Here is a 16,979-nt window from a genome sequence, read left to right as displayed (position 1 = left end):
TGAATCACTTATGCCAACTGCCATAATCTTTTGAGAACTTCTCAACACATGAGGAAGTTCTTGCACACATCCATTTCACGGCTGTGGGGCTTCCGCAGACTTTGTAATGCCGGAAGAGCACGAAACGCTCGCCCTTTCTCAAATGATCTCCGGAAGGCTAAAGGAAGCCAAACCGAGTGCCGCGTTAGATGCAACTTCACCCGAGTTGACGAAGGCTCTATACTGTCAAACAAAGGGAAGATTATCCGGTACTGACCTTACCTTTATGCCTGACCGAACAAACGGCAGTTAGACAACCATCGATGACTCACCGTAAAAACGCATTGAATCATGTGCAGCTGCGTGGCCCTGTACAGCCCACGCACTCCACGATATCGTGTTTTTATTCGTGATACCTAATGCTTGACAACTGAAATCAGTCTTGTGAACCAATCTGACCCACGTGGCCCACATTTACTCCCAAATACCCATATCAACAAAGCGCACCTCCCCTCCTTTCCTCTCCCCACTCACAGAACTCGAGTCGCTCCTCGCTCACAGCCATGGTGTTTAGCGTGTCGGCCATCAGCGCCCTCCATCCCTCCTGCGCTTCATCCGTGTCCAGCCGGCCACGGTCGCAGTAAGGGTTCCAGTAGACCGACATGGACTCCAGTCGCACCAGTTTGTAGACGCTGCTCGCGTCGGCACCGACCGTGGCTGGCTTCCATTTGCTGACGACGGACGGAGGAGTGGAGTAAGGGGAGAGTGGTCCGAGCACGCGAGGTGAGTAGGAGGTCATGGGGTTGGTGATGGCATGGAATGGGAGTTGATGGATTTGCGGTTGGACAGTACGAGGTATCCCCATTACGCATAGTCACGTATTTCCCCGATACAGTGCACGGCAAATGGCCGCTGAATTTTGTCAAGCATCAGGAATTATACCGTTCATATATGTCGTGATCATCGTTCTGGAAATGGTAGAATGTCTACGGATATCCATCTCGCCGGGTCCAGACGCATTAGGGCACGACAGGTTGAAGCTCTTTCGATACAGAATGCCAACACCTACCTGTTGGTGGTCTCAGCCGAGATGCTCTGGATGCAGAGTCCGGCCGCCAGCGGACAATCGGGCGTGGATATCGTGTCCTCGTAACGCACATGGATGCGGTTTACGAACACCTGCACGTTCTTCAGAATGGTGGCCACCAGACGCTCGAAGAAGCCGGCCGGTTCGTCACTCGCTACGGAACAAAAACACGGACAGATATAGCTAGGTCAGGGACAAGCGACAAGAGATAAATTAGAGATGAAAAAACATCTCACACGAGTTACAGATATGTATACTTAGTCGAAACTTCACGAGCATCAGCGTTGAAACTTGTAAGGAGTAAGGACTCATGCAGCGATACACAATGTCAGTTCTGGAAAGTTGTGTAAAATCTGTCCAAACAGAGATGGGAGGATGTAAACATTGAGTCTAGCGACATCAACGATCCGGGTAACGAGATAGCAGTGGCATTCCTGCCAGGAGACGGCGCATAAAAGTTGGACGGGATGTTTGGAATAGAAGGGTTGTGCCATACAAGAGGAAGTATATTATGTAAACCATGGTGGCATACGTGTATAAAATGCATACAACGATCGAAGGTAAACAAAGCGAATTACTTAAAGCGACATGTACTTACACGAGAGCCTCAATGTTAATCCAGCTGGTATCTACCGATCAAAGAGCTTAAAAGCTGACCTCATGATTGGAAAGCCGTAGAACAGTTGCAACCAGGGATGCGGAGCCGTGGAAATTTCAGACGGCTCCGGCTCCGGCTCCGGCTCCGGAGAAAAAAATCGGCTCCGGCTCCGGCTCCGGGTGAAATGTCATTGCGGCTCCGGCTCCGGCTCCGGCTCCGGCTCCGAGTAAAATGATCCGGCTCCGGCGGCTCCGGCTCCGGCGGCTCCGGCTCCGGCTTCTACTCAGTATATCTCCTATGCGATCAATTAAATATGGGTGGAAGAAAAAAGGCGATGGGATTGGTACACGTTGCTTCTGTATTTGTATAACAAGGCTATTTTGAATACCACATTGTTTTACGCCTTGTACTGTCAAACCGAACTAGGTAAATAATTGTTTCCTCGTAAGAAAAGGAGCCGGAGTCGCCCCCTTTTTTGACGGCTCCGGCTCCGGCTCCGGCTCCGGGCTATATTGTTTCACGGCTCCGGCTCCGGCTCCGGCTCCGGGCAAAATATGCCGGCTCCGGCGGCTCCGGCTCCGGCTCCGGCTCCGGCTCCGCATCCCTGGTTGCAACCTTTATTGGTCAGTAATGGCTTCTAATAAAACGACACAGGGCAATGGAATTTTCCCAGCAATATCGTTACAGTCCGTCAGCATTACGATAGCGTTGCACGCTAATGCTGGTTCATCAATAATTCATTTCTACTGCGAGTTATCGGCAGTTTTCCGAGCCATTCCCTGTAACTACCACAGCATCAGCTGTAGACGACAGACATCACTCTAGCTCAGCGTAATAACCGGGAAACCCCATCCAAACCAATAACCACCATCCATGGCGATAGCTGCTGAGCCCAATACAGAGCCGTCATAAAGTTTGCCCGATCCTGCCCAGCCTGGCGGAGTCGCCGAGTGGTTTCTGAACACAGCCTCTGGTATTGACCGGGAGCGAGAGGCTGCCGCTCTCCTACCACGAACCCAGTCAATGCGAGTCTCGTCTCAAGTCGGGCAGTCGAGTCTATAGTTGAGTCTTTGGCGGCAGGTCAGGGTCGATTGATTTCCGGTCCGCAATCGGAGCGATTCCACACTCTAAACCGGTTACGATACATCGGGGACTGTCGTGCCGGTCGGCGGACGGACGATTACATAATGTGATATTATTCCATCATACATATCACATGAGTTCACCAGCCTCAAACACGATAGGGAGCCCTCACGCAGTACGCACCCCTGTGACCTCCAGCGTCTGACCGCTGTGGAAGTCCCTCTGACCTGGTATGGCATCATCCCGCTCCAGTCGGGACACAGCAGTGCGTTTGGCAGCCCGCGCCAGCCGCTGCTCCAACTCTGGGTCGTAGGGACGGGAGGCCACGGGAGCGGCCAGGACCAACACGTCAGAGACAGTGACGACCAGAGGACTGCTCCAGAGACTGGTCCAGGGGACGGCGAGAGAGATCCGGCCGACCGTGCCGCGGGTCACCGACACAGGCAGCTCCAGACCCGCCTGAAAACGAGGCGCTCACGGTCAAAGCAGGGATCATATCATAGTCCGTCTTCGGTTAATTGCCATCAATGTAACGATAAATTCACCTTTCATCTGAAAGTTCGATGCATTTCGTCGGCGCTATACGCAACTGCTAGTACAGTACAAACAACATCTAGTGTTAAAATTTAAATTACTGTACGCGAGCCCAGCTCAGCTATTTCGAAACCACAGGCCCATCTGCAACCAATCTTCAGACCATATGCCCAAGTGTCCAGAGCTCTGAACACGTGCTACCGACGAGAAAATAAGCTCTGAACGACCAGATGTTGTTGCTATATCTCAAAACCCGACCGAGTTTATTGCAGGCCTAAGTCTGTCAAAAACCCGCCGCCTGGCAGCGTTAGGCTCCGCAGACACCCCGACGAGTAGGTAGTAGAGCTTAGTGTGAGAACAGGAAAACTCACCAGCGCCTCCGGTTTGAGTGTGAGATCAGTGAGTTCCACGTGACCGCTCCATACGCTGATGTTGAGACTGTCTGTGTCCAGGTTCTCAATGTACCGGCTCAGGTACTTGTTGAGAATGTAGGAGACTACACCCTCGAACATGGCTGCGGTGTTGTGGTGGGGTTATACTTTGTAGAAGAGATTGCGGGCAGCGGATCGGGTCCGGCCGGCTGTTTTCTCAGACGAGGTCAGGTCGCCTGCGCCATCAGGCAGACTTCGGCACCCATCGCGAGCCTGAAACCAAAGATTCCGTGATTAAAGTGTTAAATAAGAACAGCAGGTATACGTGAGTGGTACCGATAAACAAGGCACTACACCATAGGGCTAATAAGCCCACAACTCACAAGGAGCGGACACTTTTTATGGCACTCGTATCAGCCGATAAAACGGTGCCAAGTCAGTACAAATAGATTCGTATAAAGCTCACGCGGTAACGGAGGAACAAAGACAGAGTCAGTGACACAAGAATGCAGATGAAATCAGACAAACAAAGAGGGGAAACGTGTCGGGGAGGGGAGGGGAGGGAACGGCGCTAGGCTATTCAACAGGTGCCAGAGCGCATGGTTCTCGGATGAGCGCAGACGATAAACAGTGAACGGAAGCCTGTGCCAAACCCAGTGATGGGTCAAGGCTACCTGCATCGCTGATCGTAACACGCTAGTTGAAATTGACTGGAACAATAAATACTTCACAAAAGACTTCAAAACCTTCCTTGGGTCGAATGCTGAATCAAAAAAAAAAAAAAAAAAACGGGCGGACTGGCACGATTGAGCTATGAGCGTGGTCCGACCGGAGTGTTTCTGTTTGACCTTTGTCGTAGACGATCACGTGGATGAACTCCAGTCTGACTCTTGCTTTTTGCTCAATCCAATAAGCCCAGCACGTTATATCCAAAAAGGACAGAACAAACCAAAACGTTATACTTCACATCAACACTTCATCATACTCAATCATTCACGAGTTGCACGGCACGTTTTCACAAGTCACATGCTCACGAGGCCGCACGCCCACACTCTCCACAAACTCGGACACAAACACTGCGTACGCGCGGAACAGCGCTGGCCTCCCAGCAGGACCGGTTTGGGCGGCACTCATCCACCAATAGCGAGCCAGCAGCCAAGGACATCCCGGGAGCCCGCCCCCTCTCCTCCCCACCACTCCGCGCCCAATCCGCGCCCCCACCGCCGCCGGCGGAGCGCCCTGCGGTGGTGATACGACACGACCGGGAAATTTGATATCTGCGAGCTCCTGCAGGACGGATCGGAAATTTGAGAGATATGTTTTCGGGCTTCCGAGCAGAATGAGGTGCGCTAGAAGGATGCGAATGATAAGTATAGCGAAGCGGACGACTATTGTGGGAAGTTGTAAAACGGCATCTGTCAATGTCCGTGAACTTAGCGACGTATACGTATACGTATTCAGCGACGAATTCCAAATCACTTCAGATTCATGGCATGGGTTAAGTTGACCATGCTGAACACGAATATGACATTTATTTTAACTTTTGAGCTGATCTTCATGGTTAAAATCCGGTTTAAATGACGGGGAACCGCATAACGTCGCGAAAATAAAAACCCACGAATTCCAAAGATTGTGCAAAATGTAGAGCTCATCGAGATCTAACGTCCGTGAAAGAATCCAAGCTCGTGGCTCTTTAACTTCATGGTTAAAATCCGGTTTAAATGACGGGGAACCGCATAACGTCACGAAAATAAAAACCCACGAATTCCAAAGTATGTGCAAAATGTAGAGCTCATCCAGATCTAACGTCCGTGGCAGAATCCAAGCTCGTGGCTCTTTAACTTCATGGTTAAAATCCGGTTTAAATGACGGGGAACCGCATAACGTCGCGAAAATAAAAACCCACGAATTCCAAAGTATGTGCAAAATGTAGAGCTCATCCAGATCTAACGTCCGTGGAAGAATTCAAGTTCGTGGCTCTTTAACTTCATGGTTAATATCTGGTTTAAATGACGGGGAACCGCATAACGTCGCGAAAATAAAAACCCACGAATTCCAAAGTATGTGCAAAATGTAGAGCTCATCCAGATCTAACGTCCGTGGAAGAAACCAAGTTCGTGGCTCTTTAACTTCATGGTTAATATCTGGTTTAAATGACGGGGAACCGCATAACGTCGCGAAAATAAAAACCCACGAATTCCAAAGTATATGCAAAATGTAGAGCTCATCCAGATCTAACGTCCGTGGAAGAATCCAAGCTCGTGGCTCATCGCCTTCATGGTTAAAATCCGGTTTAAATGACGGGGAACCGCATAACGTCGCGAAAATAAAAACCCACGAATTCCAAAGTATGTGCAAAATGTAGAGCTCATCCAGATCTAACGTCCGTGGCAGAATCCAAGCTCGTGGCTCTTTAACTTCATGGTTAAAATCCGGCTTAAATGACGGGGAACCGCATAACGTCGCGAAAATAAAAACCCACGAATTCCAAAGTATGTGCAAAATGTAGAGCTCATCCAGATCTAACGTCCGTGAAAGAATCCAAGTTCGTGGCTCTTTAACTTCATGGTTAATATCTGGTTTAAATGACGGGGAAACGCATAACGTCGCGAAAATAAAAACCCACGAATTCCAAAGTATGTGCAAAATGTAGAGCTCATCCAGTTCTAACGTCCGTGGAAGAAACCAAGTTCGTGGCTCTTTAACTTCATGGTAAATATCTGGTTTAAATGACGGGGAACCGCATAACGTCGCGAAAATAAAAACCCACGAATTCCAAAGTATGTGCAAAATGTAGAGCTCATCCAGATCTAACGTCCGTGGCAGAATCCAAGCTCTTGGCTCTTTAACTTCATGGTTAAAATCCGATTTAAATGACGGGGAACCGCATAACGTCGCGAAAATAAAAACCCACGAATTCCAAAGTATGTGCAAAATGTAGAGCTCATCCAGATCTAACGTCCGTGGCAGAATCCAAGCTCGTGGCTCTTTAACTTCATGGTTAAAATCCGGTTTAAATGACGGGGAACCGCATAACGTCGCGAAAATAAAAACCCACGAATTCCAAAGTATGTGCAAAATGTAGAGCTCATCCAGATCTAACGTCCGTGGCAGAATCCAAGCTCGTGGCTCTTTAACTTCATGGTTAAAATCCGGCTTAAATGATGGGGAACCGCATAACGTCGCGAAAATAAAAACCAACGAATTCCAAAGTATGTGCAAAATGTAGAGCTCATTGAGATCTAACGTCCGTGGAAGAATCCAAGTTCGTGGCTCTTTAACTTCATGGTTAATATCTGGTTTGAATGACGGGGAACCGCATAACGTCGCGAAAATAAAAACCCACGAATTCCCAAGTATGTGCAAAATGTAGAGCTCATCCAGATCTAACGTCCGTGGAAGAAACCAAGTTCGTGGCTGTTTAACTTCATGGTTAATATCTGGTTTAAATGACGGGGAACCGCATAACGTCGCGAAAATAAAAACCCACGAATTCCCAAGTATATGCAACATGTAGAGCTCATCCAGATCTAACGTCCGTGGAAGAATCCAAGCTCGTGGCTCATCGCCTTCATAGTTAAAATCCGGTTTAAATGACGGGGAACCGCATAACGTCGCGAAAATAAAAACCCACGAATTCCAAAGTATGTGAAAAATGTAGAGCTCATCCAGATCTAACGTCCGTGGCAGAATCCAAGCTCTTGGCTCTTTAACTTCATGGTTAAAATCCGATTTAAATGACGGGGAACCGCATAACGTCGCGAAAATAAAAACCCACGAATTCCAAAGTATGTGCAAAATGTAGAGCTCATCCAGATCTAACGTCCGTGGCAGAATCCAAGCTCGTGGCTCTTTAACTTCATGGTTAAAATCCGGTTTAAATGACGGGGAACCGCATAACGTCGCGAAAATAAAAACCCACGAATTCCAAAGTATGTGCAAAATGTAGAGCTCATCCAGATCTAACGTCCGTGGCAGAATCCAAGCTCGTGGCTCTTTAACTTCATGGTTAAAATCCGGCTTAAATGATGGGGAACCGCATAACGTCGCGAAAATAAAAACCAACGAATTCCAAAGTATGTGCAAAATGTAGAGCTCATTGAGATCTAACGTCCGTGGAAGAATCCAAGTTCGTGGCTCTTTAACTTCATGGTTAATATCTGGTTTGAATGACGGGGAACCGCATAACGTCGCGAAAATAAAAACCCACGAATTCCAAAGTATGTGCAAAATGTAGAGCTCATCCAGATCTAACGTCCGTGGAAGAAACCAAGTTCGTGGCTCTTTAACTTCATGGTTAATATCTGGTTTAAATGACGGGGAACCGCATAACGTCGCGAAAATAAGAACCCACGAATTCCCAAGTATATGCAACATGTAGAGCTCATCCAGATCTAACGTCCGTGGAAGAATCCAAGCTCGTGGCTCATCGCCTTCATAGTTAAAATCCGGTTTAAATGACGGGGAACCGCATAACGTCGCGAAAATAAAAACCCACGAATTCCAAAGTATGTGCAAAATGTAGAGCTCATCCAGATCTAACGTCCGTGGCAGAATCCAATGTCGTGGTTCTTTAATGTCATTTAAACCAGATATTAACCATGAAGTTAAATAGCCACGAACTTGGATTATTCCACGGACGTTAGATCTGGATGAGCTGGGTGAGACTAAATGCTTACTTCAAAATCTAAGCTGTGTTGCGGGCTGCGGCATTGGCGGTTATGTGCGGCGTGTATGCCTCATGATTAGTAAGCGGCGACCACTAAATTAAAAACTTAAACGCTCCAACCTGTTTTCAATGAATAACACTGCATACCAAAAATGCCAATCGCTCTCGTCATAAGATATTTAGATTTAAATGAGTAAGTTATCTGCATCATCATTTTGAACCAAATTAATGCTTTCAACTTAGTAGGTACTCACTCATTCCTTCCTTCGTTGGCTCCAAACAGTCTTTCAATTGTCTGGAAATCGTATGCCAAATCCCGCACCTGTATACGACTCATGCATATAAAGGCCGATGTAAGAATTTCAATAGGCTCTCACATGCGATTTCCTGGCTACCCAAAAAGTCTGTTTCAGTCATGCTATCAAAACATGGTAGGTATGTCAGCCCTGTCACCAGCTTATGACTGCTCTGCTTGTAGTGCCCCTGACCGTCACCGACTCCCTTCCCTCCTTAAAAGCCTAGTTTCCCTCCATCATCTCTCCACTAGATTTAGGTGATGCTCCGACAAATTCACAAACAAGACCGAACTTGTCCGGAGTTCGGACTGTGAGTTAACCCTCGCCCTTTAGGGGGGGGGGGTCGAACGGACTCCCTTCGGTTTTTCGCGAATAACTCGCGTAAAAAGCGGCCGATCACGACGTAACTTTTAGTACCCTCGCGTTGATCAATTTTACACCTACCCTGAAAATTTCATGACCCTGACGCAAATAACCTTTGACATGTGACCTACTTTTCGAGACCATGTTTGGCCGGATCCGCGATTCAGCGTATGTCGGCTCGCATTAGCAGCGCGTTTGCAGTCTTTTCGTGGTTTCAAGCGTTCAAACATGTGATATGATGTTGCCCCCATGCATTAGGGTGGGTGTCAAGGTCACCTGAAGGTCAGGTCATTGACCTTTGGTGACCTCGGTTCACTTTTTCGAGTTTGACATGTTTCTAGGCCAGTTTTTCGAGCTGAATTCGAATTAAGCAACCACATGAACGTTTAAAAAGTAGTTTTGGTGCCTTCGTAACATGTTACGAGGCTGTCAGAGGCGGTTGACACCTAGGTACTACAAATACCCGGCAGGACCTCTACTGGTTGACCTGACCTGACCTAACCCGACCTGGCCTAAATGAATGAATACATCATCTGTCATCAAAACTAGCATGATATTCGTGATCAGCACCCCGAAAACCCCCATAAGAGCCACACTACGACGTTCTAACAGGTCCCAACTTTCCCGCCTTTTGGGTCATTGACCTGACCTGGAAGGTCAACCGATGACCTAGGACCTTAAAATTAGATATCATCGGCTTCCTCTCGTCACTGGCAACACGCTCGTTTTTTCCGCGAAGCTCTAGCTTGATCAGGAGCGAAACGGCAAACGGCGAAACCTTATGCGTTACTGGCTGGAAAAACACCAATACGGGCGAGGGTCAAGTTGAAAGTATTAAAGGTATTATCAGGGTTTTTTCCGAAATTTCGGAGTTACTCAGTGAAACGTGTAGAAGAAGGTGGCTGAGGCCCCAATCCGAAGTCATTCGTCTCAAAATTGCCTAATTTCCAAATGGTGGGCCTCCAAAGTTGATCCGTCTGCCAGCCAGTACCTGGAGGAGGCAGTACCAAGTACTCGGATACATTTCCCTATAAGTCCATAGGCTTAACATTAGCTAGAGACTTCTAGAGATATTTTTTATGCCAGATAAGGCCGTCGCATACCAGATAAGGCCGCAACGGCCGTTCAACGTTACGTGGGGAAATGGGAGAAATCTAAAGACTTTTTTTCTCTGACGTCTCCACTCCAATATCTCTAGCGCAGCTGGCAACCGTTGTTAGCATTGGCTCGTGTCGTCGTAAATAAGATTTGTTTGACGGATATTCCTTAAGTTGAGTGTGTTGTTGTAATTTCTGAAGCTGTATGAGTTGGACGGAATGGCGCCATCCCGCCATGTGCGAAATCTGTGCGAAACAAAACAAAGCTGTTCCTATTCATATTTGAATGTTCAAGACTTGTGGGCTTTGTAGCCAGTGCGTGTAGCGTCTAGATATCCTGTGGGTTATCAAAAATCAAAATAATTAAAAAAATTATGTTGTGTGCTTTCAAACTAAGCTCATCCCGAGTGTAATTCAAGAATGTCTTAGTTCAAGCAATTAAACTTGAAAGTGATATAGCTCCAGCAATGAAGAACCTTGGATGGAACGTTGAACCAAAGTTACCTATCATTTGTAATGTTAATCCTAAGTGCTGAACGTTACCAATAATTCGAGACATCCGTTGTAAGATGTATGACGCAGATCAACTTTGATCAAGTGAAGAAAATAGATTTCAGATGAAATAATGTCAATGTTCAAGGCTGAGCGACTGGCACTTGGCAGATTTCGGAGTGAGCACGAGTGGCCTTGAGACATTCTGTTTCTGTAGGTACTCAAAATAAATAAATTATCATGTTGTGTGCTTTGAGGTTAAGTGTTATCAGTGGTGCTTCATGGTTGTGCTTTGTTGTTGGTGTTTGGGCATATTTTGAGCACATTGCAGCATGATATTGGTGGTGTGTAAAGCAACTGATCTCCGCAGACTTTGCACTTACTTGCAAAGCCTGCAGACTGACTGCAGACTGGCTGACAATGAGCAATGCATTGCTGACTGATATCATTTATTCTGTGTTTGTAGCACAAAGTACAGAAGTGGCACATACATTGTTACTTTGAAAACCTGATGTGAATTTGATGTAGAAAATTGGTGGCTGACGTTGAGTCCTTACGTATTGTGAGTAGTGTACAACTGGTGCATTGAGCAGACTTGAGACCAGTGACGTTTATATCAGTAGACTGTGTTTGAGTCTACTTATATGGGTAGTCATAAAGCAGGCGTCACACTTCTTTTTGCAACCAAGGAGAAGCGCTATACCCAGAGTTGCTTTGTCATCCAACCTTACCGAACCAAACCTAACCTTACCTACAACCTAACCTACAGCGCCTCTCTTCGTTCGTTCATGGTTGAAAAAAAAGTGTGACGCCTGCTATACTACTACCCTTATATGGCCTTGGTTTGAGTGTGGTGACCGAGTAAGCTGGTGTGTATAGCCATGCAATAAGTGTTTTGAAATATATTTTTGGGACAGTATTGAAATGGTGTGTTTTGGCCATCTGGCATGGATGATGGAAAGCCACTAACTCAACTTCAGGAACGCTTCTTCATTATGCTCATCTAAGGCACAATCATCTATTTTCTCTTCGCAAGGATTGATTACTAATTCACTGTCAATTATAACCTGGTCCAGAAGGTTTCACTGGGCCACACGGTTCATACAGATTCATCCACAGTGCTCAGCAGTGCATGTTTTCAGATTTCAACAGACTGTAATTGTTTCTGTATGTACATATGCATCATGCAAGGGTACAACAGATGCGGTATTTGGTAAGCAGTTGGCAGCAAGGTGGTGTTTGTACTTAATGGCAGAACCAGTTGAGCAGGACTAAAACTATCCTAGTTTCTCTCCAATTTACTCAGATCCGTCTCAACACATTGAACATATTGAAAGCGTCCATCCATGAAGATGTCTGCATGTATACTCATTTCCGAGAAGGCACGCTCGTCGCTCATCCATTGCCGAGCAGGCACGTGCGTGCCCATCGCCGGCGCGCATTAGCGCGCGTCCATGGCTGGGGCGCACGCGCGCGGCCATGGCCGGCATGCACGCGCGCGCGCCCATCGTCGGCACGCAAGCGCGCACGCGTCCATAGCCGGCGCGCGCGCCGCGTCCTTGCCCGGCGAGAACGCCGCGTCCGTACCCGGCGCGCACCCGCGCGCGTCCACAGCCGGCACTGACAGACCCTGACCGACGGGCGTGCTGCCGTCGGCGGTCCTGACAGATGGGCGGCGGGCCCGGCTCCCGCAGCTCCGGCAGCGGGCGGCAGCCATGGTCGGCATACACGCGCGCGCGCCCATCGTCGGTACGCAAGCGCGCGCGCGCGCCCATCGTCGGCACGCAAGCGCGCGCGCGTCCATAGCCGGCGCGCACCCGTACCTGGCGCGCACCCGCGCGCGTCCGTACCCGGCCCGCACCCGCGCGCGTCCACTGCCGGCACTGACAGACCCTGACAGACGGGCGTGCTGCCGTCGGCGCTCCTGACAGATGGGCGGCGGGCCCGGCTCCCGCAGCTCCGGCAGCGGGCGGCAGCTCCGGTGACTGTTCCGGCAGCTCCGGCAGCGAGCGGCGTCTCCGGCAGCGCTTAGCAGCGGCGCCAAGCAGCAGCAGCGGCTGAGCCAACAGGCGGCCGCGGAGGCACGCCCCCCCCCCGGCCCCCCCTTTGCACATTGTTCGTCCATGGAGATGTCTGCAAGCACGACCATTGTTGAGAAGGCACGTGCATCCATGGCTGAGCACTGAGCAGGCACGTGCGACCCCTTTGCACATTGTTCATCCATACATATCAATATAATTTACCTTATTGATTAGTGTGAGTCTTGCAAAATCTTAAACTCAGAAATACCACAAGGCAGGCTGCCTGGGTGAGTTGCTAATATGAACATAATGAACATTATACATTAGTGCAGTACCTATAAGTATCCATGCTGTGTGAAGGACTTGGCCCTCACGTTCATTCGTTTGGTGATTGCACATGGTGGCATGTGTACCAATTGTTCTCCCTAACCCTTCTTACAACTTTGACTAGCAAGTAGAAGCTGGCAAAATGCAAGGAGCTTACAAAGCATGCTTATATGTATAACTGAGGATGATTCTCTCAATTGAAGCATGATCCACACTCATCAGCTTCTTCTGTTCTGTTCCACAAACTAAAACTGAAATGACTCAATTTTCCTCAAAATATATTCATTTATCACTCATAAACAACAAAAATATACATTAAGTAGGTACCAGGGCAATAAAAAACATACAAGTTACATATTTTTTCATGTACAGTCCTTTCACAGCAACAATATGTAGAAACGCACCAAGACGTTCACGGAGAGCCCACCCATAACAAACTATAGTTGAAGCCGGGGCTCTGCTGCAGCAGCATGGGTGACGTACAGGACACAGAGGTCATGTCACATCATGTTGTACAACACGTTGCTCGAAAAAAACAGATCAACATTGATTTTAAAAACTGTAGAGCTTTCTTCAGTCACTTAGGTAAGCTTTCTCGCAAGACGTTACATTAGATTCACCACTCTTGACAAAATAATCAGATTGAAACTTAGCTCTTGTGCCTGATGCACTTACATTTCAATTTATTGAAATAAAACACTCAAATTTACCCTTGAAAATTGTTGACATTTAAATGATATTAACATCAAGATTTTGATGATCAGCAAACAAGCTATTCAAATCACACCCATATAATAACTTTGGCAACGTTGATAACTCTTGCTGTCTTATTGAAAAGCAAATCTTCAATTTGTTCATATCCAAATCCAATGCCAAGCACTGAAATCTTGTTGCAAGGCCCTAAAAACAACAGACAAAAACAAAACAGTCTTGTGGAAATCGCCAGTGCGGTGCGGCGGCCTTGGCGAAATTTCCCAAGGCTGCTCTTTGTTTACATTTTAGCGATGGGCCAACTTGGCCGCCCAAGTACTTGTTTTGCGTGAGTAAGTACAATTTTGTCAATTTTGAAACGGCTATATCTCGCAAATTTTGGTACCGATTTACATTTTATGCATATCTTTAGAATCGGCAGAGTCTGGGGAGTTCATTGATTGGAAATTTATGCCGATTCCTTTCAATTTTTAAACCCTGATAATCCCTTTAATTTGGTTCAAAACAATGATATAGATAAGTTAGTTATTTAAATCTAAATATCCCATGACGAGAGCGATGGACATTTTTCGTATGCAGTGTTATCCATTGAAAACAGGTTAAAGCTATTGAGCTTTTAATTTAGTGGTCGCCGCTTACTAATCATGCGGCATACACGCCGCACATAACCGCCAATGCCGCAACGCAGCTTAGATTTCGAAGTAAGCATTTAGTCTCACCCGATGAGCTCTACATTTTGCACATACTTTGGAATTCGTGGGTTTTTATTTTCGCGACGTTAGGCGGTTCCCCGTCATTTAAACCGGATTTTAACCATGAAGTTAAAGAGCCACGAGCTTGGATTCTGACACGGACGTTAGATCTGGATGAGCTCTACATTTTGCAAATACTTTGGAATTCGTGGGTTTTTATTTTCGCGACGTTATGCGGTTCCCCGTCATTTAAACCGGATTTTAACCATGAAGGCGATGAGCCACGAGCTTGGATTCTTCCACGGACGTTAGATCTGGATGAGCTCTACATTTTGCATATACTTTGGAATTCGTGGGTTTTTATTTTCGCGACGTTATGCGGTTCCCCGTCATTTAAACCAGATATTAACCATGAAGTTAAAGAGCCACGAACTTGGTTTCTTCCACGGACGTTAGATCTGGATGAGCTCTACATTTTGCACATACTTTGGAATTCGTGGGTTTTTATTTTCGCGACGTTATGCGGTTCCCCGTCATTCAAACCAGATATTAACCATGAAGTTAAAGAGCCACGAACTTGGATTCTTCCACGGACGTTAGATCTCGATGAGCTCTACATTTTGCACATACTTTGGAATTCGTGGGTTTTTATTTTCGCGACGTCATGCGGTTCCCCGTCATTTAAGCCGGATTTTAACCATGAAGTTAAAGAGCCACGAGCTTGGATTCTGCCACGGACGTTAGATCTGGATGAGTTCTACATTTTGCACATACTTTGGAATTCGTGGGTTTTTATTTTCGCGACGTTATGCGGTTCCCCGTCATTTAAACCGGATTTTAACCATAAAGTTAAAGAGCCACGAGCTTGGATTCTTCCACGGACGTTAGATCTCGATGAGCTCTACATTTTGCACATACTTTGGAATTCGTGGGTTTTTATTTTCGCGACGTTATGCGGTTCCCCGTCATTTAAACCGGATTTTAACCATGAAGGCGTTGAGCCACGAGCTTGGATTCTTCCACGGACGTTAGATCTGGATGAGCTCTACATTATGGATATACTTTGGAATTCGTGGGTTTTTATTTTCGCGACGTTATGCGGTTCCCCGTCATTTAAACCAGATATTAACCATGAAGTTAAAGAGCCACGAACTTGGTTTCTTCCACGGACGTTAGATCTGGATGAGCTCTACATTTTGCACATACTTGGGAATTCGTGGGTTTTTATTTTCGCGACGTTATGCGGTTCCCCGTCATTCAAACCAGATATTAACCATGAAGTTAAAGAGCCACGAACTTGGATTCTTCCACGGACGTTAGATCTCGATGAGCTCTACATTTTGCACATATTTTGGAATTCGTGGGTTTTTATTTTCGCGACGTTATGCGGTTCCCCATCATTTAAGCCGGATTTTAACCATGAAGTTAAAGAGCCACGAGCTTGGATTCTGCCACGGACGTTAGATCTGGATGAGCTCTACATTTTGCACATACTTTGGAATTCGTGGGTTTTTATTTTCGCGACGTTATGCGGTTCCCCGTCATTTAAACCGGATTTTAACCATGAAGTTAAAGAGCCACGAGCTTGGATTCTTCCACGGACGTTAGATCTCGATGAGCTCTACATTTTGCACATACTTTGGAATTCGTGGGTTTTTATTTTCGCGACGTTATGCGGTTCCCCGTCATTTAAACCGGATTTTAACCATGAAGGCGTTGAGCCACTAGCTTGGATTCTTCCACGGACGTTAGATCTAGATGAGCTCTACATTTTGCACATAATTTGGAATTCGTGGGTTTTTATTTTCGCGACGTTATGCGGTTCCCCGTTATTTAAACCAGATATTAACCATGAAGTTAAAGAGCCACGAACTTGAATTCTTCCACGGAAGTTAGATCTCGATGAGCTCTACATTTTGCACATACTTTGGAATTCGTGGGTTTTTATTTTCGCGACGTTATGCGGTTCCCCGTCATTTAAGCCGGATTTTAACCATGAAGTTAAAGAGCCACGAGCTTGGATTCTGCCACGGACGTTAGATCTGGATGAGCTCTACATTTTGCACATACTTTGGAATTCGTGGGTTTTTATTTTCGCGACGTTATGCGGTTCCCCGTCATTTAAACCGGATTTTAACCATGAAGTTAAAGAGCCACGAGCTTGGATTCTTCCACGGACGTTAGATCTCGATGAGCTCTACATTTTGCACATACTTTGGAATTCGTGGGTTTTTATTTTCGCGACGTTATGCGGTTCCCCGTCATTTAAACCGGATTTTAACCATGAAGGCGTTGAGCCACGAGCTTGGATTCTTCCACGGACGTTAGATCTGGATGAGCTCTACATTTTGGATATACTTTGGAATTCGTGGGTTTTTATTTTCGCGACGTTATGCGGTTCCCCGTCATTTAAACCAGATATTAACCATGAAGTTAAAGAGCCACGAACTTGGTTTCTTCCACGGACGTTAGAACTGGATGAGCTCTACATTTTGCACATACTTTGGAATTCGTGGGTTTTTATTTTCGCGACGTTATGCGGTTCCCCGTCATTTAAACCAGATATTAACCATGAAGTTAAAGAGCCACGAACTTGGATTCTTCCACGGACGTTAGATCTGGATGAGCTCTACATTTTGCACATACTTTGGAATTCGTG

At 46.8% G+C, this 16,979-nt stretch overlaps 1 protein-coding gene across 1 annotated transcript in view; it reads right to left on the bottom strand.

The window, feature by feature from the left end:
- LOC122385602 (vacuolar protein sorting-associated protein 13A-like) overlaps window positions 1-16,979 on the bottom strand; it is a 68,870-nt gene that overhangs the window by 42,942 nt on the left and 8,949 nt on the right. The window contains exons 2-5 of the mRNA XM_043373982.1: window positions 3,653-3,925; window positions 2,975-3,206; window positions 1,049-1,220; window positions 514-710 (exon numbers count right to left, since the gene is read on the bottom strand). Coding sequence (XP_043229917.1) covers window positions 514-710; window positions 1,049-1,220; window positions 2,975-3,206; window positions 3,653-3,793 — 742 coding nt within the window. The 5' untranslated portion in view covers window positions 3,794-3,925. The remainder of the gene's footprint in view (window positions 1-513; window positions 711-1,048; window positions 1,221-2,974; window positions 3,207-3,652; window positions 3,926-16,979) is intronic.

This window comes from Amphibalanus amphitrite, unplaced genomic scaffold (genome assembly GCF_019059575.1).
Source record: "Amphibalanus amphitrite isolate SeventyFive unplaced genomic scaffold, NRLGWU_Aamphi_draft 000224F_arrow, whole genome shotgun sequence".
NCBI lineage: Eukaryota > Metazoa > Arthropoda > Thecostraca > Balanomorpha > Balanidae > Amphibalanus > Amphibalanus amphitrite.
This window is presented reverse-complemented; position numbering and strand designations above follow the sequence as displayed.